The 17,818-nt window shown below is 36.6% G+C and overlaps 1 protein-coding gene across 1 annotated transcript in view; it reads left to right on the top strand.

The window, feature by feature from the left end:
• The window catches only part of RAD51AP2 (RAD51 associated protein 2), a 49,188-nt gene that overhangs the window by 20,153 nt on the left and 11,217 nt on the right, over window positions 1–17,818 (top strand). The window contains exons 3-4 of the mRNA XM_047746912.1: window positions 14,860–14,898; window positions 15,738–15,855. Coding sequence (XP_047602868.1) covers window positions 14,860–14,898; window positions 15,738–15,855 — 157 coding nt within the window. The remainder of the gene's footprint in view (window positions 1–14,859; window positions 14,899–15,737; window positions 15,856–17,818) is intronic.

Below are 17,818 nucleotides of genomic sequence, written 5' to 3'. Positions count from 1 at the left end.
TTGTTTTTCTTCATTCCTTCCCTATTTTCCCATTTCCTTTTTTACTGAGTGCTACTATATCTAAGACATAAGTTTGCTGGATATATAATGAATATAAAACATGTTTGCTTTCATGAGGTTGACTCCCCATTTGGGGAGAAACAGTAGTCACACATTACAAAGTTAAATAAAAATAAAAGCTAGTGTTCTTTTTTCTTAAATCTTATAGATAAGAAGTAGAAAGGGAGAAGTCCAAAGAAGTTTCATCTATCTGTAGTGCATAGTATGTTAATTAATCTTTTAAGTGTTAAATTGTATTTTCATGTTTACAATTATATTCATGAAACTATATTTTAAATTTTCATAATTTAGAGCCTTGGCTTAAATGAAAAGCATATTAAGGAAAAGTTAAATTTAATTTCCTTAATTAAAATATTATTTTTTATATTAAACATTAATGGGATGGCATAGAATGGCATTAATTGATGGTATGGTTTATGGGTTCTTGATGAGCAAACTCAAAAAATTTGGTCTGTATTACCCACTAGTTAAATGTTAACACCTTGCCAGTTCTGTGTTTTAAAAATATGACTGGGACTGGCTCAGTTGGTTAAGTGCCTGACTCTTGATTTTGGCTCAGGTCATGATCTCAAGGTGGTGAGATCGGGCCTCATGTAGGGCTCTGTGCTCAGTGCAGAGTCTGGTTGGGATTCTCTCTCTCCTTCTCTCTCTCTGCGCCTCCCATTGCTTATGCTCTATAAACAAACAAATAAATAAACAAAATCTTTTAAAAAATTATTGCAAAAAATGAGACATTAATAAATATATTGATATATATTTTCAATTCAGGCATATACAATTATTTAATGAAGTATTATATAAAATAATACATTTATGTTCATGTCCATATTTTCTTATTTTCATATTGCTTTAAATATATATATGCATATATTTTAACCCTAGTTTTATTTATGCTGATGTGTAGCTTGCCAGTTGGGAAAGTTCTACTGCATAAAACATAAAACTAAAAAATTAAAATACAACCTTCTCAAATTGTCAAGCTGTCACTGGACAAGATTAGAATAATAAGGTCATATTTTGACAAAATTCACAAATATGTAAGAAGGGATTTTATTTAACATTAGTTAATCCCTAAAAATGAGTTCATAAAGAATCCTTTTTAATACTTCATTCTACTCCTAATGGCAAACTATATGAGGTAAAATGTATGTAGTAAAAAGAGTTAAACATTTTAAAAGATTGCTTGATATATACATTCACTATTCAAGTTTAAAAATTTTTAATATTGCTGGGCCTTCAGCCATGAAAGACTTTTTAGTTTTGGAAATTACAGAATTTGACAAAATCTGCCTGCCTCATTTTTCTATTCTTAAGCAAGACGGAGAAATAAAAATTTCTCTCCTAGTAAGGATATGCTACCTTTTGGCCTCACTGATGTTTAAAATAAAGTCTATGTTAAATTTTCCTCTTTCTAACCTAATATCTAGTTTTTGTAAAATATTTTCTTCTTACTTGAGTACTGTGGAAAAATGTCGCCTGATACTTCTTTCTCTGACATGTGGAGACATAATCAGCAGTTTGGGTAATGGTTTTGTGGTAGAAAAGGAATCAGACAAGAGATGAAAATAAATGTATCGCAATGACTTTTGGTTACATCATATTCTGCATTTCCAAAAAGGGTGTGAAACACATAAACTGAAAGCAGAAGCAGCATATTGTAGCAGAAAGAACATGAGGTTTTGGAGCTAAATCTGGCCCCAATCCATAATAACTTTTTGGATTCTCTTGTTTCTTCATCTGTTAATTGTTGATAGTAAAATGCAACTTTCAGGGTTTTTATCAGAATTATGGATAAAGTCTGTAAACTGTCAAATGGTATTTGGTTCATGGTAGGCATTTAATAAACAACAGCAATAATATTTATTAAAAAAATTTTTTTGAGAGACAGAGAGTACACATACATGTGATAGTGGGGGTAGGGGTAGAGGGGGGAGGGGCAGCGGGAGAGGGAGAGAGAGAATCTTAAGCTGGGTGTGGAGCCTGACTCTGGCTCCATCTCATGACCCTGAGATCACGACCTAAGCTGACATCAAGAGTCAGACACTTAACTGACTGAGCCATCCAGGGTCTCTTAGCAATTAACATTGAATTAAGCATTGTCATGAACAGTTGCTCAAATGCTTATTATTATTTATTAATGTAAGAACTAATGAAATTAATTTACTAATTCACCCCAAAATATTTATTGAACAGTTACTATGTATAAGGCACTATTCTAGAACTTAGGATATACCAATAAACAAGATAGAATTGACTATTCTTGTGGACTCTACCTTCTTTATTCCTTTTTTTGTTTGTTAAAGATTTTATTTATTTACTTGAGAGAGAGGGACAGAGAGCACAATCGGAGGGGAGCAGCAGAGGGAGAGGGAGAAGCAGACTCTCCCCTGAGCAGGAAGCCTGGTGTATGACATGGGGCTTGAGCCCAGGACTCCGGGATTGTGACCTGAGCCGAAGGTAGACACTTAACTGACTGAGCCAGCCAGGTGCCCTGTGGACTCTATGTTCTAATTAGGGGAGACAGACAACCAACAGTAAACATAACAATTAAGTAAATTATATGGTATATTAGAAGATGTGGGACACCTGGGTGGCTCAGTTGGTTAAGTGGCTGCCTTTGGCTCAGGTCATGATCTCAGCGTCCTGGGATCGGGTCCCACATGGGGCTCCTTGCTCGGCAGGGAGCCTGCTTCTCCCTCTGCCTGCCACTCTGCCTGCCTGTGCTTTCTCTCTCTGACCGAAAAAAAAAAAATCAGATAAAAAGATGTTAAATAAAAGCAGAATCTGGGTAAAGGAGAGAGACATCACTATATTATTTACTTTTATTTAGCTTATTTTATTTATCTGACAGGTACGAGATGACATCTTATTGTGGTTTTGATTTGCATTTCCCTGATAATAAGTAATGTTGAACATATTTCCATGAGTCTGTTGGCTATGTGTATACCCTCTTTGGAGAAATGTATTTATGTCTTTTCCCCATTTTTAATTGGATTATCTGGGGTCTTTTCTGTTTTGTTTATTTATTTATTTATTTATTTAGGCGTTGAGTTGTGTAAGTTCTTTTTTTTTTTTTTTAAAGATTTTATTTATTTATTTGACAGAGAGATCACAAGCAGGCAGAGAGGCAGGCAGAGAGAGAGGAGGAAGCAGGCTCCCTGCTGAGCAGAGAGCCCGATGCGGGGCTCGATCCCAGGACTCTGAGATCATGACCTGAGCCGAAGGCAGCGGCTTAACCCACTGAGCCACCCAGGCGCCCCAGTTGTGTAAGTTCTTTATTTATGTCATTTCAAAATATCTTCTCCCCATTCAGTAGGTTGTCTTTCAGTTTTATTGGTTGTTTTCTTCAATGTGCAGAAGCTTTTTATTTTGATGTAGTACCAACAGTTTATTTTTGCTTTTATTTTCCTTGCCTCAGCACACATATCTAGAAAAATGTTGCCATGGCCTATGTCAGAGACATAACTGCTTGTGCTGTCTTTTACGACCTTTATGGTTTCTAGTCTCACATTTAGGTCCTTAATCCCTTTTGAGTTTATTTTTGTCTATGGTGTAGGAAAGTGGTCTAGTTTCATTCTTCTGCATGTTGCTGTCCAGTTTTCCCAGCACCATTTGTTGAAGAACCTTTTTCTCATTGTATTTTCTTGTTTCGTTTGTGAAAGATTAATCATATAATGGATTTATTTCTGGGCTCTCTAGTCTGTTCCACTGATCCAGATGTCTATCTCTCTGTCAGTACCATACTGTTTTGATTACTATGGCTTTGTATTATATCTTGAAATCTGGAATTGTGACACTTCCAATTTTGTTCTTCTTCCTCAAGATTGATTTGGCTATTTGGGGACTTTTGTGGTTCCATACAAATTTTGGGATTATTTGTTCTGGTTCTGTGAAAAATGCTGTTGATGTTTTAATAGTGATTATATTAAATCTGTGGATTGCTTTGGGTACTATGGACATTTAATAATATTTGTTCTTTCAATCCATGAGCATAGAATATCTTTTCATTTGTGTTATCTTCATTTTCTTCATCAGTGTTTTATAATTTTTAGAGTACAGACCTTTTACCTCTTCGGTTGAGTTTTAGTCCTACGTATCTTATTATTTCTGTTGCCATTGTGAGCAAGACTATTTTTTTTTTTCATTTCTATTTCCCCTACTTTGTCATTAGAGTATGAAATGCAATGGATTTCTGTATATTGATTTTGTATTCTGCATTCTAATTAAAATCATTTATCAGTTCTAGTAGTTTTTTTATGGAGTTTTTAGGGTTTTCTTTATATAGTATGTCATCTGCAAATAGTGAAAGTTTGCTACTTTCTTACCAATTTAGATAACTGTTATTTCTTGTACTTGTCTAATCGCTGTGGTTGGACTTCCAGTACTATGTTGAATAAAAGGGGTGAGAGCGGACATCTTTGTCTTCTTTCTAATCTTAAAGGAAAAACTCAGGTCTTTTTTTACCCTTAAGTGTGATGTTAGCTGTGGGTTTTTCAATATGGCCTTTATTATGTTGAAGTATGTTCCTTCTAAACCTACTTTGTTGAGGATTTTTATCATGAATAGATGTACTTTGTCAAATGTTTTTTGCATCTATTGAGATGACCATGTAGTTTTTCTTTTTTGTTGTTGATGTGACGTATCATATTGATTGATTTGTGAATAATGAACCCAGGAATAAATCCTACTTGATCTTGGTGAATGATTTTTTTAATGTATTGTTGGATTTAATTAGCTAATATTTACTGGGGATTTTTGCATCTATGCTTGTCAGAGATATTGGCCTATAGTTGTCTTTTGTTACAGTGTTCTTATCTGGTTTTGGTATCAGCATAATGTTGGCCTTATAGGATGAATTTGGGAGCTTTCCTTCCTCTTCAATTTTTTGGAAATAGTTTGAGTAAAACAGGTATTAACTCTTCTTTAAATTGGTAGAATTCACCCGTGAAGCCTTCTTGTCTTGGACTTATGTTTGTTGGGAAGTGTTTTTTTAATCTACAAAATTTTTAAAGATTTTATTATTTATTTGAGAGAGAGAGGGAGTGACAGCATACAGGCAGGAGGAAGGGCACAGGGAGAGGACAAAGCACATTCCCCGCTGAACAGGAAACTGGACACAGTGTTCAGTCCCAGGAACCCTGGACCTGAGCCAAAGGCAGATGCTTGACTAACTGAGCCACCCAGGCACATCTTTTTTTGAAATTTTTAAAAATGATGGATTCGATTTCATTGCTGGTAATTTGTCTGTTCAGATTTTCTATTGTTTTCTGATTCAGTGTTAGGAAGTTATAGTTTCTAGGAATTTATCCATTTCTTCTAGGTTGTCCAATGTGTAGGCATATAATTTTTTATAAAATCCTCTTAAAACCCTTTGTATTTCTGTGTTGTTGGTTTTATTTCTCCTCTTTCATTTCTTTGTTGTTGTTGTTTTTTGAAGTTGTTTTACAATTTTATTTATTTGTTTATTTATTTGAGAGACCCAGCATGTGTGTGCACTTGTGCAAAGGGCAGAGGAGGAGCAGGAGGAGAAAAAGAATCTCAAGCAGGCTTCATGACCAGTGCAGAGCCCAATGCAGGGCTTGATCTATCTCATAACCCTGAGATCATGACCTGAGCTGAAATTGAGAGTCAGATGCCCAACCAACTGAGCCACCCAGGCACCCTTTCTTCTTTTGTTTCTTATTTTGTTTGAGTTTCCTCCCTCTATCTCGATGATTTTGGCTAAAGGTTTATCAATTTTGTTGATCTTTTTAAAGAATCACCTCCTGGTTTTATTGATCTGTCCTATTGTTTCTTAGTTTCTATTTTGTTTACTTTTGCTCTAATCTTTATTATTTCCTTCCTCCTACTATTTGGGGTTTTTGTTTGTTCTTCTTTTAGTTTCTTTAGGTGTAAGTTTATATTGTTTATTTGAGATTTTCTTGCTTCTTGAGGTAGGCCTGTATTGCTGTAAATTTTCCTCTTAAAACAGTTCTTTGCTGCATCCCAATGATTTCAGACTTGTTGTATTTTCATTTTCTTTTGTCTCTGTGTATTTTTTGACCTCCTCTTTTTTTGGTTGACCCATTCATTGTTTAGTAGAATGCTATTTAACCTAAAGAACATGTACTTACGTTCTTTCCAGATTTTTTTCTTGTAGTTGATATCTGGTTTCATTGCATTGTATTCAGAAAAGATGCATGGAATGATTTCAATCTCTTTTAATTTGTTGAGACTGCTTTGGTGCCTAATATGTGATCTAATCTGGAGAATGTGGACTTAAAAAGAATGTGTATTCTGCTGTTTTAGAAAGGAATGGTCTAAATATATCTGTTGGCTCCATCTGGTCCAATGTGTCATTCAAAACCACTGTTTCCTTGTTGATTTTCTGTTTGGATGATCTATCAATTGAGGTATATGGTGTGTTCAAGTTCCCCACTATTATTGTATTACTATTGATTACTTCCTTTATGTTTGTTATCAGCCACTTTAAATATTTGGTTGGTCCCATGTTGGATGCATAAATGTTTACAATTGTTGTCTTCTTGTTGAATTGTTTCCTTTATGATTATGTAGTGTCCTTTTTTGACTCTTGTTACAGTCTTTGTTTTAAAGTCTATTTGGTCTGATATAAGTATTAATATTCTGGCTTTCTTTTCATTTCCATTTGTACTGTAAATGGTTTTTCATCCCATCACTTCGAATCCATGTGTCTTTAGATCTGAAATGGGTCTCTTGTAGGCAGCATATAGATGGGTCTTGCTTTTTTTTCCATTTTAACACCCTATGTCTTTTGATTGGAGCATCTAGTCCTTTACGTTCAAAGTAAAGTATGTACTTACTGCTTTTTTTTTTTTTTTAACTTGTTTTATGGTTGTCTTTGTAGTTCTTCTCTGTCCCTTTCTTCTCTTGCTCTGTTCTCTTATGGTTTGCTGGTTTCTTTAGTGACATAATTGGATTTCTTTCTCTTTACTTTTTGCATAAGTATTACCAGTTTTTGATTTGTGGTTACTATTAGGTTTATATATAACATCTAATGCATATAGTAGTCTATATTAAATTAAAGGTCACTTAAATTTGAATCCATTCTAAAAACACTAAATTTTCTCTTTTCCCCTTCCATGTTTTAGGAATATGGTGTCATATTTTATATCTTTTTATTTTGTGAATCCCTTGATTGATTTTTAATGGATATACTTAATTTTACTGCTTTTGTGTTCTTACTTTTTTTACTCCTGCATATGGTCTTTCTTTTCCACTCAGAGTCCTCATTTTGCAAGGCTGATTTAGTGATCATGAACTCCTTTAATATTTGTTATTCTGGGAAACTCTATCTCTTATTGTGAGTGATAGGCTTGCTGGATAGAGTATTCTTGGCTGCAGGCTTTTTTTCTTTCAGAACTTTGAATATATCATGTCCTTCTCTTATAGCTTGCAGTTTCTGCTGAAAAATCAGCTTATAGTAATGTAATTGTTTTTGTTTCTCTTGTTGCTTTTAAAATTCTCTCTATCACTACTTTTTGTTATTTTAATTACTATGTATCTTGATATGGACCTCCTTGGATTAACTTTGTTGAGGGTTCTCTGTGCCTCCTGGATCTGGACTTCTGTGTCCTTCCCCAGATTTGGGAAATTTTCATGTATTAGTTTTATTTTTTTTAAATTTTATTTATTTATTAGAGAGAGAGAGAGAGAGAGAGAGAGATCATGAGCAGAGAGGAGGGGCAGAGGGATAAGCAGGCTCCCTGCTAAGCAGGGAGCCCAATTCAGGATTCGATCCCATAATGATCTGAACTAAAGGCAGATGCCCAGCTAACTGAGCCACCCAGGCAACCCATGTATTATATCTTCAAACAAATTTTCTGCCTCCTTTTCTCTTTCTTCTCACTTTGAGATATCTATAATGCAAATGTTATTATGCTTGTTGGTGTCACTGAGTTCCCTTAAAAATCTATTTTCATTTTTTATTATTCTTTTTTTCTCTCTGTTAACCTTGATTGCTTTACATTACTCTCTTCTCCAGGTTGCTGATCCATTCTTCTAATTCCTCTGGTCTACTATTTATTCCATCTAGTGTATTTTTAATTTCAGTTACTGAGCTCTTCATATCTGATTTGTTCCTTTTTATGTTTTCTATCTCTTTGTTGAGTGTTTCACTGAGATCCTCCACTGTTTTCTCAAGTCCAGTGATGATTTTTATGACCATTACTTTAAATTCTCTATCAGGCATATTATTTATCTCTGTTTTATTTGGCTTTCTTATATGATATTTGTTCTGGTCTTTCATTTGGGACATACTCCTCTGTTTCCTCATTTTGTCTATCTCTCTGTATCTATGTGTTAGGAAATTCAGCTACTTCTCCTACTCTTGAAAGTAGTAGCCTCATGAATAGTCCTGTAGTGTCCAATAGTGCAGCATCTCCTTTTCAACCGAACTTGGCACTTTAGGGGCTCCTCCTACATGTGTTGCATGAACCCTATTGTTGTGGTTAAGCCATGTTTGCCTTCAGTCCTGTTGTCTGCATTCCTGTTTGTGTTTCTGATAGGCTGGGTTTATTCCCTGTGTTGTTTGTCAGACAGTCTGGGATCACCTGGGGCATGAGTTGAATCAGACTAGGCATTCACGAGGTGTTCTCTCAGGGTTGTCTCCAAGAAGCTTTCTTTGGTGGGTGGGGTCTGTAGTCAGACCAGATGTCTGCCCACAGCCCATGGCTGGGGCCACAGTTGAACTGGTGTATGTGGTGTTCTTACCCTCTCCCTGGGGCTGGAGTCACCTTGGCATGATACTAGCCCCCCCTGGGGCACTTGCATACTTCCATGCTTGTGGTGTCACTTGGCAAGAGTCCTGCCCAGTGAGTGGCATGTTGGATAAGTGGGTCTTCAGGAGAATGCTGGGGCAGGGTGCATGCTACCAACAAAATCTGAGCTGGTTTGGTGGGGGAATGGACCTGCAGCCATCTGGGAAAACTGCCAAGTCTGTGATGGAGGGGAGAGATCTGCAGGATATTGTGGGGTCAGGGTATGCTGTTAACAAACTAGACGGGGAGTGTTTGCACTGTACTGGTTCCCTTAGGTGTCCTATGTCTAGTTTAGAGTTGGGATGGGAAATGGCACCCACCAGCCCTTTTGTTCTTGGAAAAGTCTCCCAAAGATCTCTGCCCTTCTAGCACATGCTCTGAGATTACTAAACAAATCTCCTTCCCATATATCCCAGGTATTTTTCAAACTGACTCTTCTGTGCTATATCTCGGTGGGGCTGTTTGTTGTGCTGTCTCTTTAAGGCAAGGACTAAGTTTGTTATTGCCCTCTTGGCTTTCCCAGAGCTGAGCCTACTGATTTTTAAAGTTCCAGGTGTGAAGCCCTACTGATTGTAAGAATTCATGAAGTTAGGCCCCTTGGTTTTACAGCCAAATGTTATGGGGATTTGTATTCTTAGTGCTGGTCTGCCATGTCTGAGGTGCCTGATGTGGGGGTCTGCTCCTCTCCTCTCTCCTTGCCTGAGGCATCCCTCCCTCCCACGGACAGTCTTATGGGTCCATTTAGCTCCTGACTGCGTCTCTGCCCTTCCTACCTTCTTTGATGTGGCCTCTTCTCCACAGTTAGCTGTGGAGAGTCTGTTCTGCCAGTCTATGCATTGTTTTTTGATGTGAATGTTATCTAGGTGTATCCATGGGATGAGCAGCCCCAGATCCTCCTACTCTGTCATCTTCCCTGGAAGTCCAAATATTTGTCTATATTTATTCTTTTTCTGACTTGTCCTGGATTGATAATCCCTCCCTTTCCCTCTTTTAATGTTATAGAAATTCTAAGTATTATTTCCATTTATGCAGTGGCTCTCTATTGCAGTGGCCCATCAGAATCCCGTGTAGAACTTTAAAAAACAAAACAAAACAACTGTTTCTAAGGTCTAAGGCCCAGACATCTGCATTTTTATAAAACATCACAGGTGATAAGGATGTAAACTGCTTTGAGAGCCAATATTTTTAGTGTAATTTTAAAATTTCAACATAGGTATATTTAAATATAGCCTACTAATATAGATAATTAAAGAATATGTATAAAGCTTTTCCCTACTTATAAATTCAAATAAGATATTTTTGGGATACCTTTTCTTTGTTTTACTTTACTTAATTGCATTATACTTAATAAGCATATTATCAACAATAAAATAACCATTTGGATGAAATTAAACATTTTGCTTGTTTCTTTGCTTGCTCTTACATTTCTCTTTGGATTTCATTATGCTTTTTGTGTGTTTTTGTTTTGGAAAATTATGTATTCCAGAATTTTTTTCAGAAAGGATAAATAGATGGCATAGTACATTACTATTGCTTTGGCTGCTTGGTATCTCTTCTGTCTTCTTCTGGCAATAACACACTTTTCTTTTCTTTTAAAATTTTATTTATTTATTTGTTTGTCAGAAAGAGAGAGAGAAAGAGAGCACACAAGCAGGCAGAGTGGCAGGCAGAGGCAGAGAGAGAAGCAGGCTCCCTGCTGAGCAAGGAGCCGGAAGTGGGACTCAAACCCATGACCCTGGAATCATGACCTGAGCCGAAGGCAGCGGCTCAACTGACTGAGCCACCCAGGCATTCCAATAACACATTTTTCTTTTTGTTCTCTCGCACTAGCCATTTGATGTGGTCTTCATGGGTCTGTAAGTCACTATATTCTATGCTAGTGACCATGGACATGGGTATCTGATCCATGTCCAGCCAGTTATAGTACAACCTCGCCTGGAACACAGAGATTTTTAAAAAAGAGATACGTGTATGATTTAAGTTTAGAGTCTTTCCAGTGATTTAATGTATACTGATGTAATTTTGTTTTTATGAGTGGGATGATATAAAATCATAGATGTTTCCTCCTTCATCTATAACATGGAAGAGTGATGTAGTTAGTAAGACAGAGAATAATGCCACAAGATAGGGGAAAAAAATAGATATAGAAGAGAAAGTGAGAGAGAGAGAGAGAGAGAGACAGAGACCCGATAATAATAGTTGAGACTCTGGATACAGTCATGCTTGCATGACCCATTTTCTTATCAGTTATATGAGCCATTAAAGTTCTTCATCTTTTTAAAATTTTTGAATTAGATTTATTTCACTTGCACCTGATGGAATCCTGGCAAATACAGGTAGAAAATTTTCTTACCTGGAAAATTGTCTATTTTGCCCTTATACTTGGATAATAGTTAACCCTGAGCAAAGAAATTTATGTTTAGAAACCATTTTCTTTTAGCCTCCTGCAGACATTTTTCCATTGCTCACCAGTTTTATTCTTCTTCAAAGAGTTATGGTTAGCTAAAAGATTATTGCATTTACTTTTTATTATTACAAGAATGTGAGCTCTGTGAGAGCAGGATTTTGTTAATTGCTATATCCTTAGCATCTAAAATAATACTTAGCACCTAATTGCCCAGTAATCGTTTGTTGACTGCATGTATTAGAAATTCAGTTTAGGGACGCCTGGGTGGCTCAGTCAGTTAAGCCTCTGCCTTTGGCTCAGGTCATGATCTCAGGGTCCTGGGATGGAGCCCTGCATTAGGCTTTCTGCTCAGTGGGGAGCCTGCTTCCTCCTCTCTCTCTGCCTGCCTCTCTGCCTACTTGTGCTCTCCCTCTCTCCATCAAATAAATAAATAAAAATCTTAAAAAAAAGAAATTCAGTTCAAATTGTATTATATATCAAATTGATATATATCAATATGCCCAAGTTAACTAAAAAGGAAATTACATATAATGCTTATTCCATTATGTGGATTTATTTTTTGTTTTTGCAAAGAAAGATCTGGGTTAAAGAACTTTCTTATAAATTAGTATTGAATTTTAAGCAGAATAATAAAGATTCTAATGCCTAGAGAGAATAAAACAAATCACATCTCTTGTAGAGTTTTGTTTTAAGAAATTTTTCTTTGGTTATACGTAAAGTAGGTTCACTTATTTTTTTCAACAGCTAAGGTGAGTTACAATAAATATTTTCTAGCCTATATTCAGGTTTTAGTTCTGGATACTTCATAAGTTTATCACATGTCACTTTGGATTTTAGGACTTCAGAATTTGATTCAATATTTGAGCATCTGAGTGAGGCTGCATACAATGAGAAGATTATCTCATAATTCTTAAGTCTTATACCTTACTTATGAATTTAAATTGTGCTTGATTTTTAAAAATGAGTATTTTGTTCGTTGTTATTCAGCTTTTTGTCTTTTGTGATTTCTTGGTCATATTTTATTATACTTACACAGAACCAGTTCTTTTCTGTGTGTTAATCCTCAATGAAAAGTGACATGTTCTCATTGGACATGACAAGTGACAGGTTTTTGTTTTTCCAATATTTACTAAGCACTTTATAAGACTGAAAAGGTATAAATTATTGGTGTAGAAGATTTTGATTTACCTCCTACTACTCGGGTGAAAATTTAACTAAAGGTAGTATAATGAGTATTGTTTTGGTGTAGGGATTATTATGATATAAAAAGGAAGGATGAAATTTGATTTTTAATTTTTTTTGTCAAAGAATTTGTTTAATGGTGTGACAATAAAAATCTTCTCCCTTATGTTGATTAGTAAGGGAAAAACAACCACAGAGCATAAATAGTCTGTGACTGCTGGCATCAAAACAGTGAGAGGATGAAAAACAATAATCAAACCCCAACTAAACAGAGGGTGAACTGTTTTTGAGTAAATCTCTTAAATTAAATGGAATATTTTGAATATTAGGAGTTTAGAGGAGATTTTCTTTTTCACTTGTTTCCCTATGTTAAGTGGGTGAAAACGGAGTACATTTCTTAAATTTGAAAGGATTTAAGTTTATTTTAAAATTTGAGATTGATTTAGTTATCTTTAGAGGAGAATAGAGAAAAGAGTGTGGGTCACAGGACTAGAAAATTCCGAACTTGATCCCCAACTTGGTGACTTAAATTCCACAACCTGTGCAAAATAACAATGTTAATTCCTCTTGCCCTCTGTATATATACTTCTTTCTTGAGCAGTTAGTTTTCTCACATTTCCCGTTTTATTGCTCATACTCCTTCTTCCTTTTGAAAATTGTTTTTACTAATCTCAATTGGGGAAAACCAAACCAAGCCAAACCAAACCAAACAAAAAAATTTCTTCATCCATTCAATCTTAATCCACTCTTCGAGGGCCAGATCACAAGGTAAGATGATATTTTAAATGAAACTAAGTCTTAATCCACTCAGCTTTTGGTAACTAATAAATTCATTTGTAGAAGATTGCTGATCCAAAGTTTATCATGTAACCGATAAATTAGATTTCTAGACTTTGGGCTTTGGGAAGGCTCTGATGAAGGAAGGGACCAGAGTTTATGGACCTTAACTGTCTTTTTCTAGTTACCAGAAAAAAGTCCCTCTTGGAATAGGCAGAGTGGGTCAATGTTACTTGAGTAGTCACAAGGAACGGGATTCTTATGCATGGCAGTAGTAGCCCAGACCAGTGATATTTGAGGTTAGGGGCACAGAAGAATTCTCTAACCTGGTTGAAATGCATAATTCTGAAACTCAACTTGAGATTTTTATACATTTGGTTTGGGAAGGGTACCAGGAATTTGCATATGTGTGTATATGTGTGCATTCTAGTATGTTTTTGACAAACATCTTAGGTAGTTCTGATACTGGTTTTATAAAGGCCATAGTTTGAACCTGGCTTAGATGTTAGCATGTTAGCACAAGGTGAATTTTTCCATGCACCACAAAACCTGTCTGTCTATATTAATAAACTGCAAACACCAGCTGGTGTTCAAGGCAAATATGACTGTGTTGTCTTCCACACTGTACCACTAATTTTAATTCTTATTTCTGACACCTCTACTTGGTGTTCATGTGTACTTTTTCCAGGATTTGGATTTTTGCTCTTTTCTAGTGATTGTGGCTTAAATGGTAATCTCACTGTCTTCTGTTACCTCAGGTAGATACTTTGTGCTTCACTGTCTATAAAATCTGGTGAGATTATCTTCCTTTTAACATTTGTACTTTCCAAATGAACATGTATTACTTCTATGGGAATTCTAAAACAAATAACAAAAAAAAAAAAAAAGGAAAGGAAATAAAATATCAAAGGCAATTCTAGCTATAGGGGGACTTTGTAAGAAGACCTTTAACAATTGTGGTACAAATGGTTAGGTCATTTTTCTAGTACAGTTTCTCTTTTCTAACATTTCCTATCCTTCAGTGCTGCCTAAGATTTCCTAGGGCACATAATGGACTCATTCTAATAGTTGATAGTCCCTTGTTCAATTTCTTTTGACCTTGAAAGTGAGTTTTTCTCCTACTTACCAACTCTCCTCTTGAACCCTTGCACCATAACATAGACCTTTTTAACTTAGGCTATCATTTCTCAAATGTCAATTTGATCATGTTATTTTCTATGCCCACTCTCCCTTCTCATTCTCAAATTTAAATCACTTCAATGGCATCTGGTATTTCTTAAATACTCAGGTCTTTAACATGGTCTTAAAAATGTTCATCTTCATCTTTATTTACTTCTCTGGCCTTTTGCATTCTCACCATTTTCTTCCCTCTCAACAGAAGCCACACAAGTTTTCTTTTCACTTGAACTGTTCTTCACCCTTCCTTCTATGCCTATTTAATTCCTGTCTATGTCCCCAGTTCCATCACAACTCGGAGCAAATGTTCCTTGACTTCAACAAGTAAAACCTTCACATTTTAATTCTTATGTTGCCTGTACTCCTCCTTTGCAAAACCATAATTTTACATTTATTTGTGATTATTTTACAGGTGTCCACCAGCCCACCCAGCAGTCTAAGATCCATGAGTACACTGACTATGTCTGTTTTTCTCAACAGTGAATCCCAGCTTCCAGCATGATGCCTGGAACACAGCAGGTGCTCTTTTGTATTTGTTGAATCAATGATTACAGTTCTGAATTAAAGAATTAAACTGAATTAAAGAATATACATAACAATCATGATAAAAGAAATGAGCATGGCTATAGCAGCATTCAGAAGAAGCAGCTGCTCACCTGACTCCACCCCTCTATGTCCCAGAGCTTTGCCTGTTGCAGTTAGCTAGACCATACAGACTACCAGATATTTAGAATAGCTGAAGAAGCTTTCAAATTTAGACTTTATAAAAATGACCAGATGATTTGTTTAGAATGTCAACCTGGAATGAACACTATTTACAGTTTAAATATATGTAGCTAAGTAAGAATATTTGTCTACTTTCAACTTTAAGGTATGAAATTTGGCACATTAATTTTCTTTTTGAACAAGTGAAATCCACTCCAAATTTATCCTCCTCATCTCTACCAACTTCAGTTGGCAGGAGTCTGATCTCAGTTGAATTTTTTTTTTTTTTAAAGATTTTATTTATTTATTTGACAGAGAGAGATCACAAGTAGATGGAGAGGCAGGCAGAGAGAGAGAGAGAGGGAAGCAGGCTCCCTGCTGAGCAGAGAGCCCGATGCGGGCCTCGATCCCAGGACCCTGAGATCATGACCTGAGCCGAAGGCAGCGGCTTAACCCACTGAGCCACCCAGGCGCCCTGATCTCAGTTGAATTTTGATGGCAAACCCTTCCAGAAACCCTTACCCTTACTTACTCTTATGGGTGCAGGGCTTCTCAGTGCAATCCCCCACCCTATGCTGTCTTTTCTAAGCAGGCATAGCTGTCCTGCGTTTAGGAAAATCAGATACTCCTGTTTTTCTCCTTTATCTCCTCAGTCTGGCTCCCTCCTCATTTCAATACCACTGGTAACCTCCATCTTCTTTTACTTTGGGACCACATAACACATTCCATAAAAGGTACTACTGAAATCCGAAACTCTACTTTACACTGGAGGTGAGGTAAAGACTGTTTAAGATCTTAGACACATCATATTGGTTTCCTTTTTCCTTGCTTAGGAAAGAGAAAGCAGATATTAATACCAACTATTTACTTAATTAATAACACATTTTGTATATATGTGCATGTGTAGTGACTAATAGAGGTTCTGATTTCAGCTATTTCATTTTGGTTACCAAGGTAATAAGAATCAATTACTATAGTTTCCGAGAGAGTGATTATGATCTCATCTGAACAGTATATGGTGTGTTGGACTCCACTCATTTCCTATATTGTCAGAAGTGTGCTGGGACATCTGTGCCTTACTTCAGGATTCTTATTACTAACTCTGTTTCTCTACCTTTGCATTTACTCAGTGTTTGAGAACTGATTTATTTGATTTCCATAGAACTTTCATTCCCTTGATTCGATTAATCAGAGATGGTAAAAGGGACACTCTGTGTTTCAAGTGAATTTTGGAGTTAGTCATTTCTGTATTCAAGGTGCATATATGGGGGCTCCTGGGTGGCTCATTCAGTTAAGTGTCTGACTTCAACTTAAGTCATGATCCTAGGGTTCTGGGATCCAGCCCTATAGTGGGCACCTAGCTCAGTGGGGAGCCTGCTTCTCTCTCTCCTTCTGCCGTTCCCCCTGCTTTGCCTGCTCTCTCTCTCTCTGTCAAATAAATAAATACAATCTTTTTTTAAAAAGGTGCACATATGTTGCTTATTGAAACTGTGACATTAGGTCAGTGGTTCTTTCTTAGGGGTGATTTTGTCTGTTGGGCAACATGTGGCAGACATTTTTGATTCTCACCATTGCAGGGGTGCAACTGGCATTTTGTGGGTGGTGGCCAAGGATGCTGCTAGGTTTTAGAAAATGTGTTGATCACCTGTCTGGTATCACGCACCTGCTGTGCTCTGTTTCAAATGTACTTGGCTTTGTTTTTTTTTTACACCAGTCGCTGTGAAGGTGACCACTTCTGTTCAGGCCTTGATCTGCTTCCATACAGCGCAACTTGAAAGCACTTTGTTTCAGCTTTTCTTCACACTTCTCATTTCCTGGCCAGGGTTTGTCTGCCATCTCTTGAGTGGACACCTGTGGAACCCGGCTCTGTATTCAAGCAAGTGCAAACTCTAGGTGGGTGCCAGTTGCGGGGGGACTGTAGTGCCCTTAGAGCCATGCTTGACCGATGAGGCTCTGAGCTGCTGAATAGAAATTTCCTTCCTCCTTTTGTCGCCTAGGTGGACAGATCTGGGACTGCTCATTTCATAAAGCTCCCAGGAGGTTCTGAGCACCCATGGCCAACTCAATATCATATAGATGCTTCTATTGGCTTCTTCTCCTTCCCTGCGTCACTCTTCTTGTCCTTCACTTCTCTTCGGGATCACTTCCCAAATAAACTGCTTGCATGTGGGCTTTTTTCCTCAACTCTGCTTTCAAGAAACCCTGTTGTTGACACTTCTCATCTAGGAGATAGGGAAATGGAGGCCCAGAAAACTGAGGTAATTTGTCAAAAGTCAAACGCCAGTGCAAAAGCCACATTGGAAACAATGTTTCCTGACACTTTTTCAATGCTCCTATTGCCACAGTTTCTCTCCACATTATAGTTTGGCTTAGCTTATCAAGGCTATTTATGCGCTAACTGTTTTGGTTATTATTAGGAACTGTTAAAATATGACAGGGAGGCATATGCTAATAAAATGCGTGGGTTTCTAGAATGCCAGCAAAAACTGTTTATCCCACGGATTAAAAAGTTATTTAAAGATGTTTAGGTGTTCTACCATCTGGAATGTCTACAAAAATATGAAACTATATCTCAAGTTTACATGATACCTAAATGTATTTATACATATAATTGTACTTCTGTAAGACTTGCATAACAGGAACTGTTGTTGCAAACTTTCATCAAATTTCAATGTTATTCATTATGTTGCAAAATCTACAGGTCATTTTAAGATATGAAAAAGCCATTGACTGG

This window comes from Lutra lutra, chromosome 9 (assembly GCF_902655055.1).
Source record: "Lutra lutra chromosome 9, mLutLut1.2, whole genome shotgun sequence".
Lineage (NCBI taxonomy): Eukaryota > Metazoa > Chordata > Mammalia > Carnivora > Mustelidae > Lutra > Lutra lutra.
This window is presented reverse-complemented; position numbering and strand designations above follow the sequence as displayed.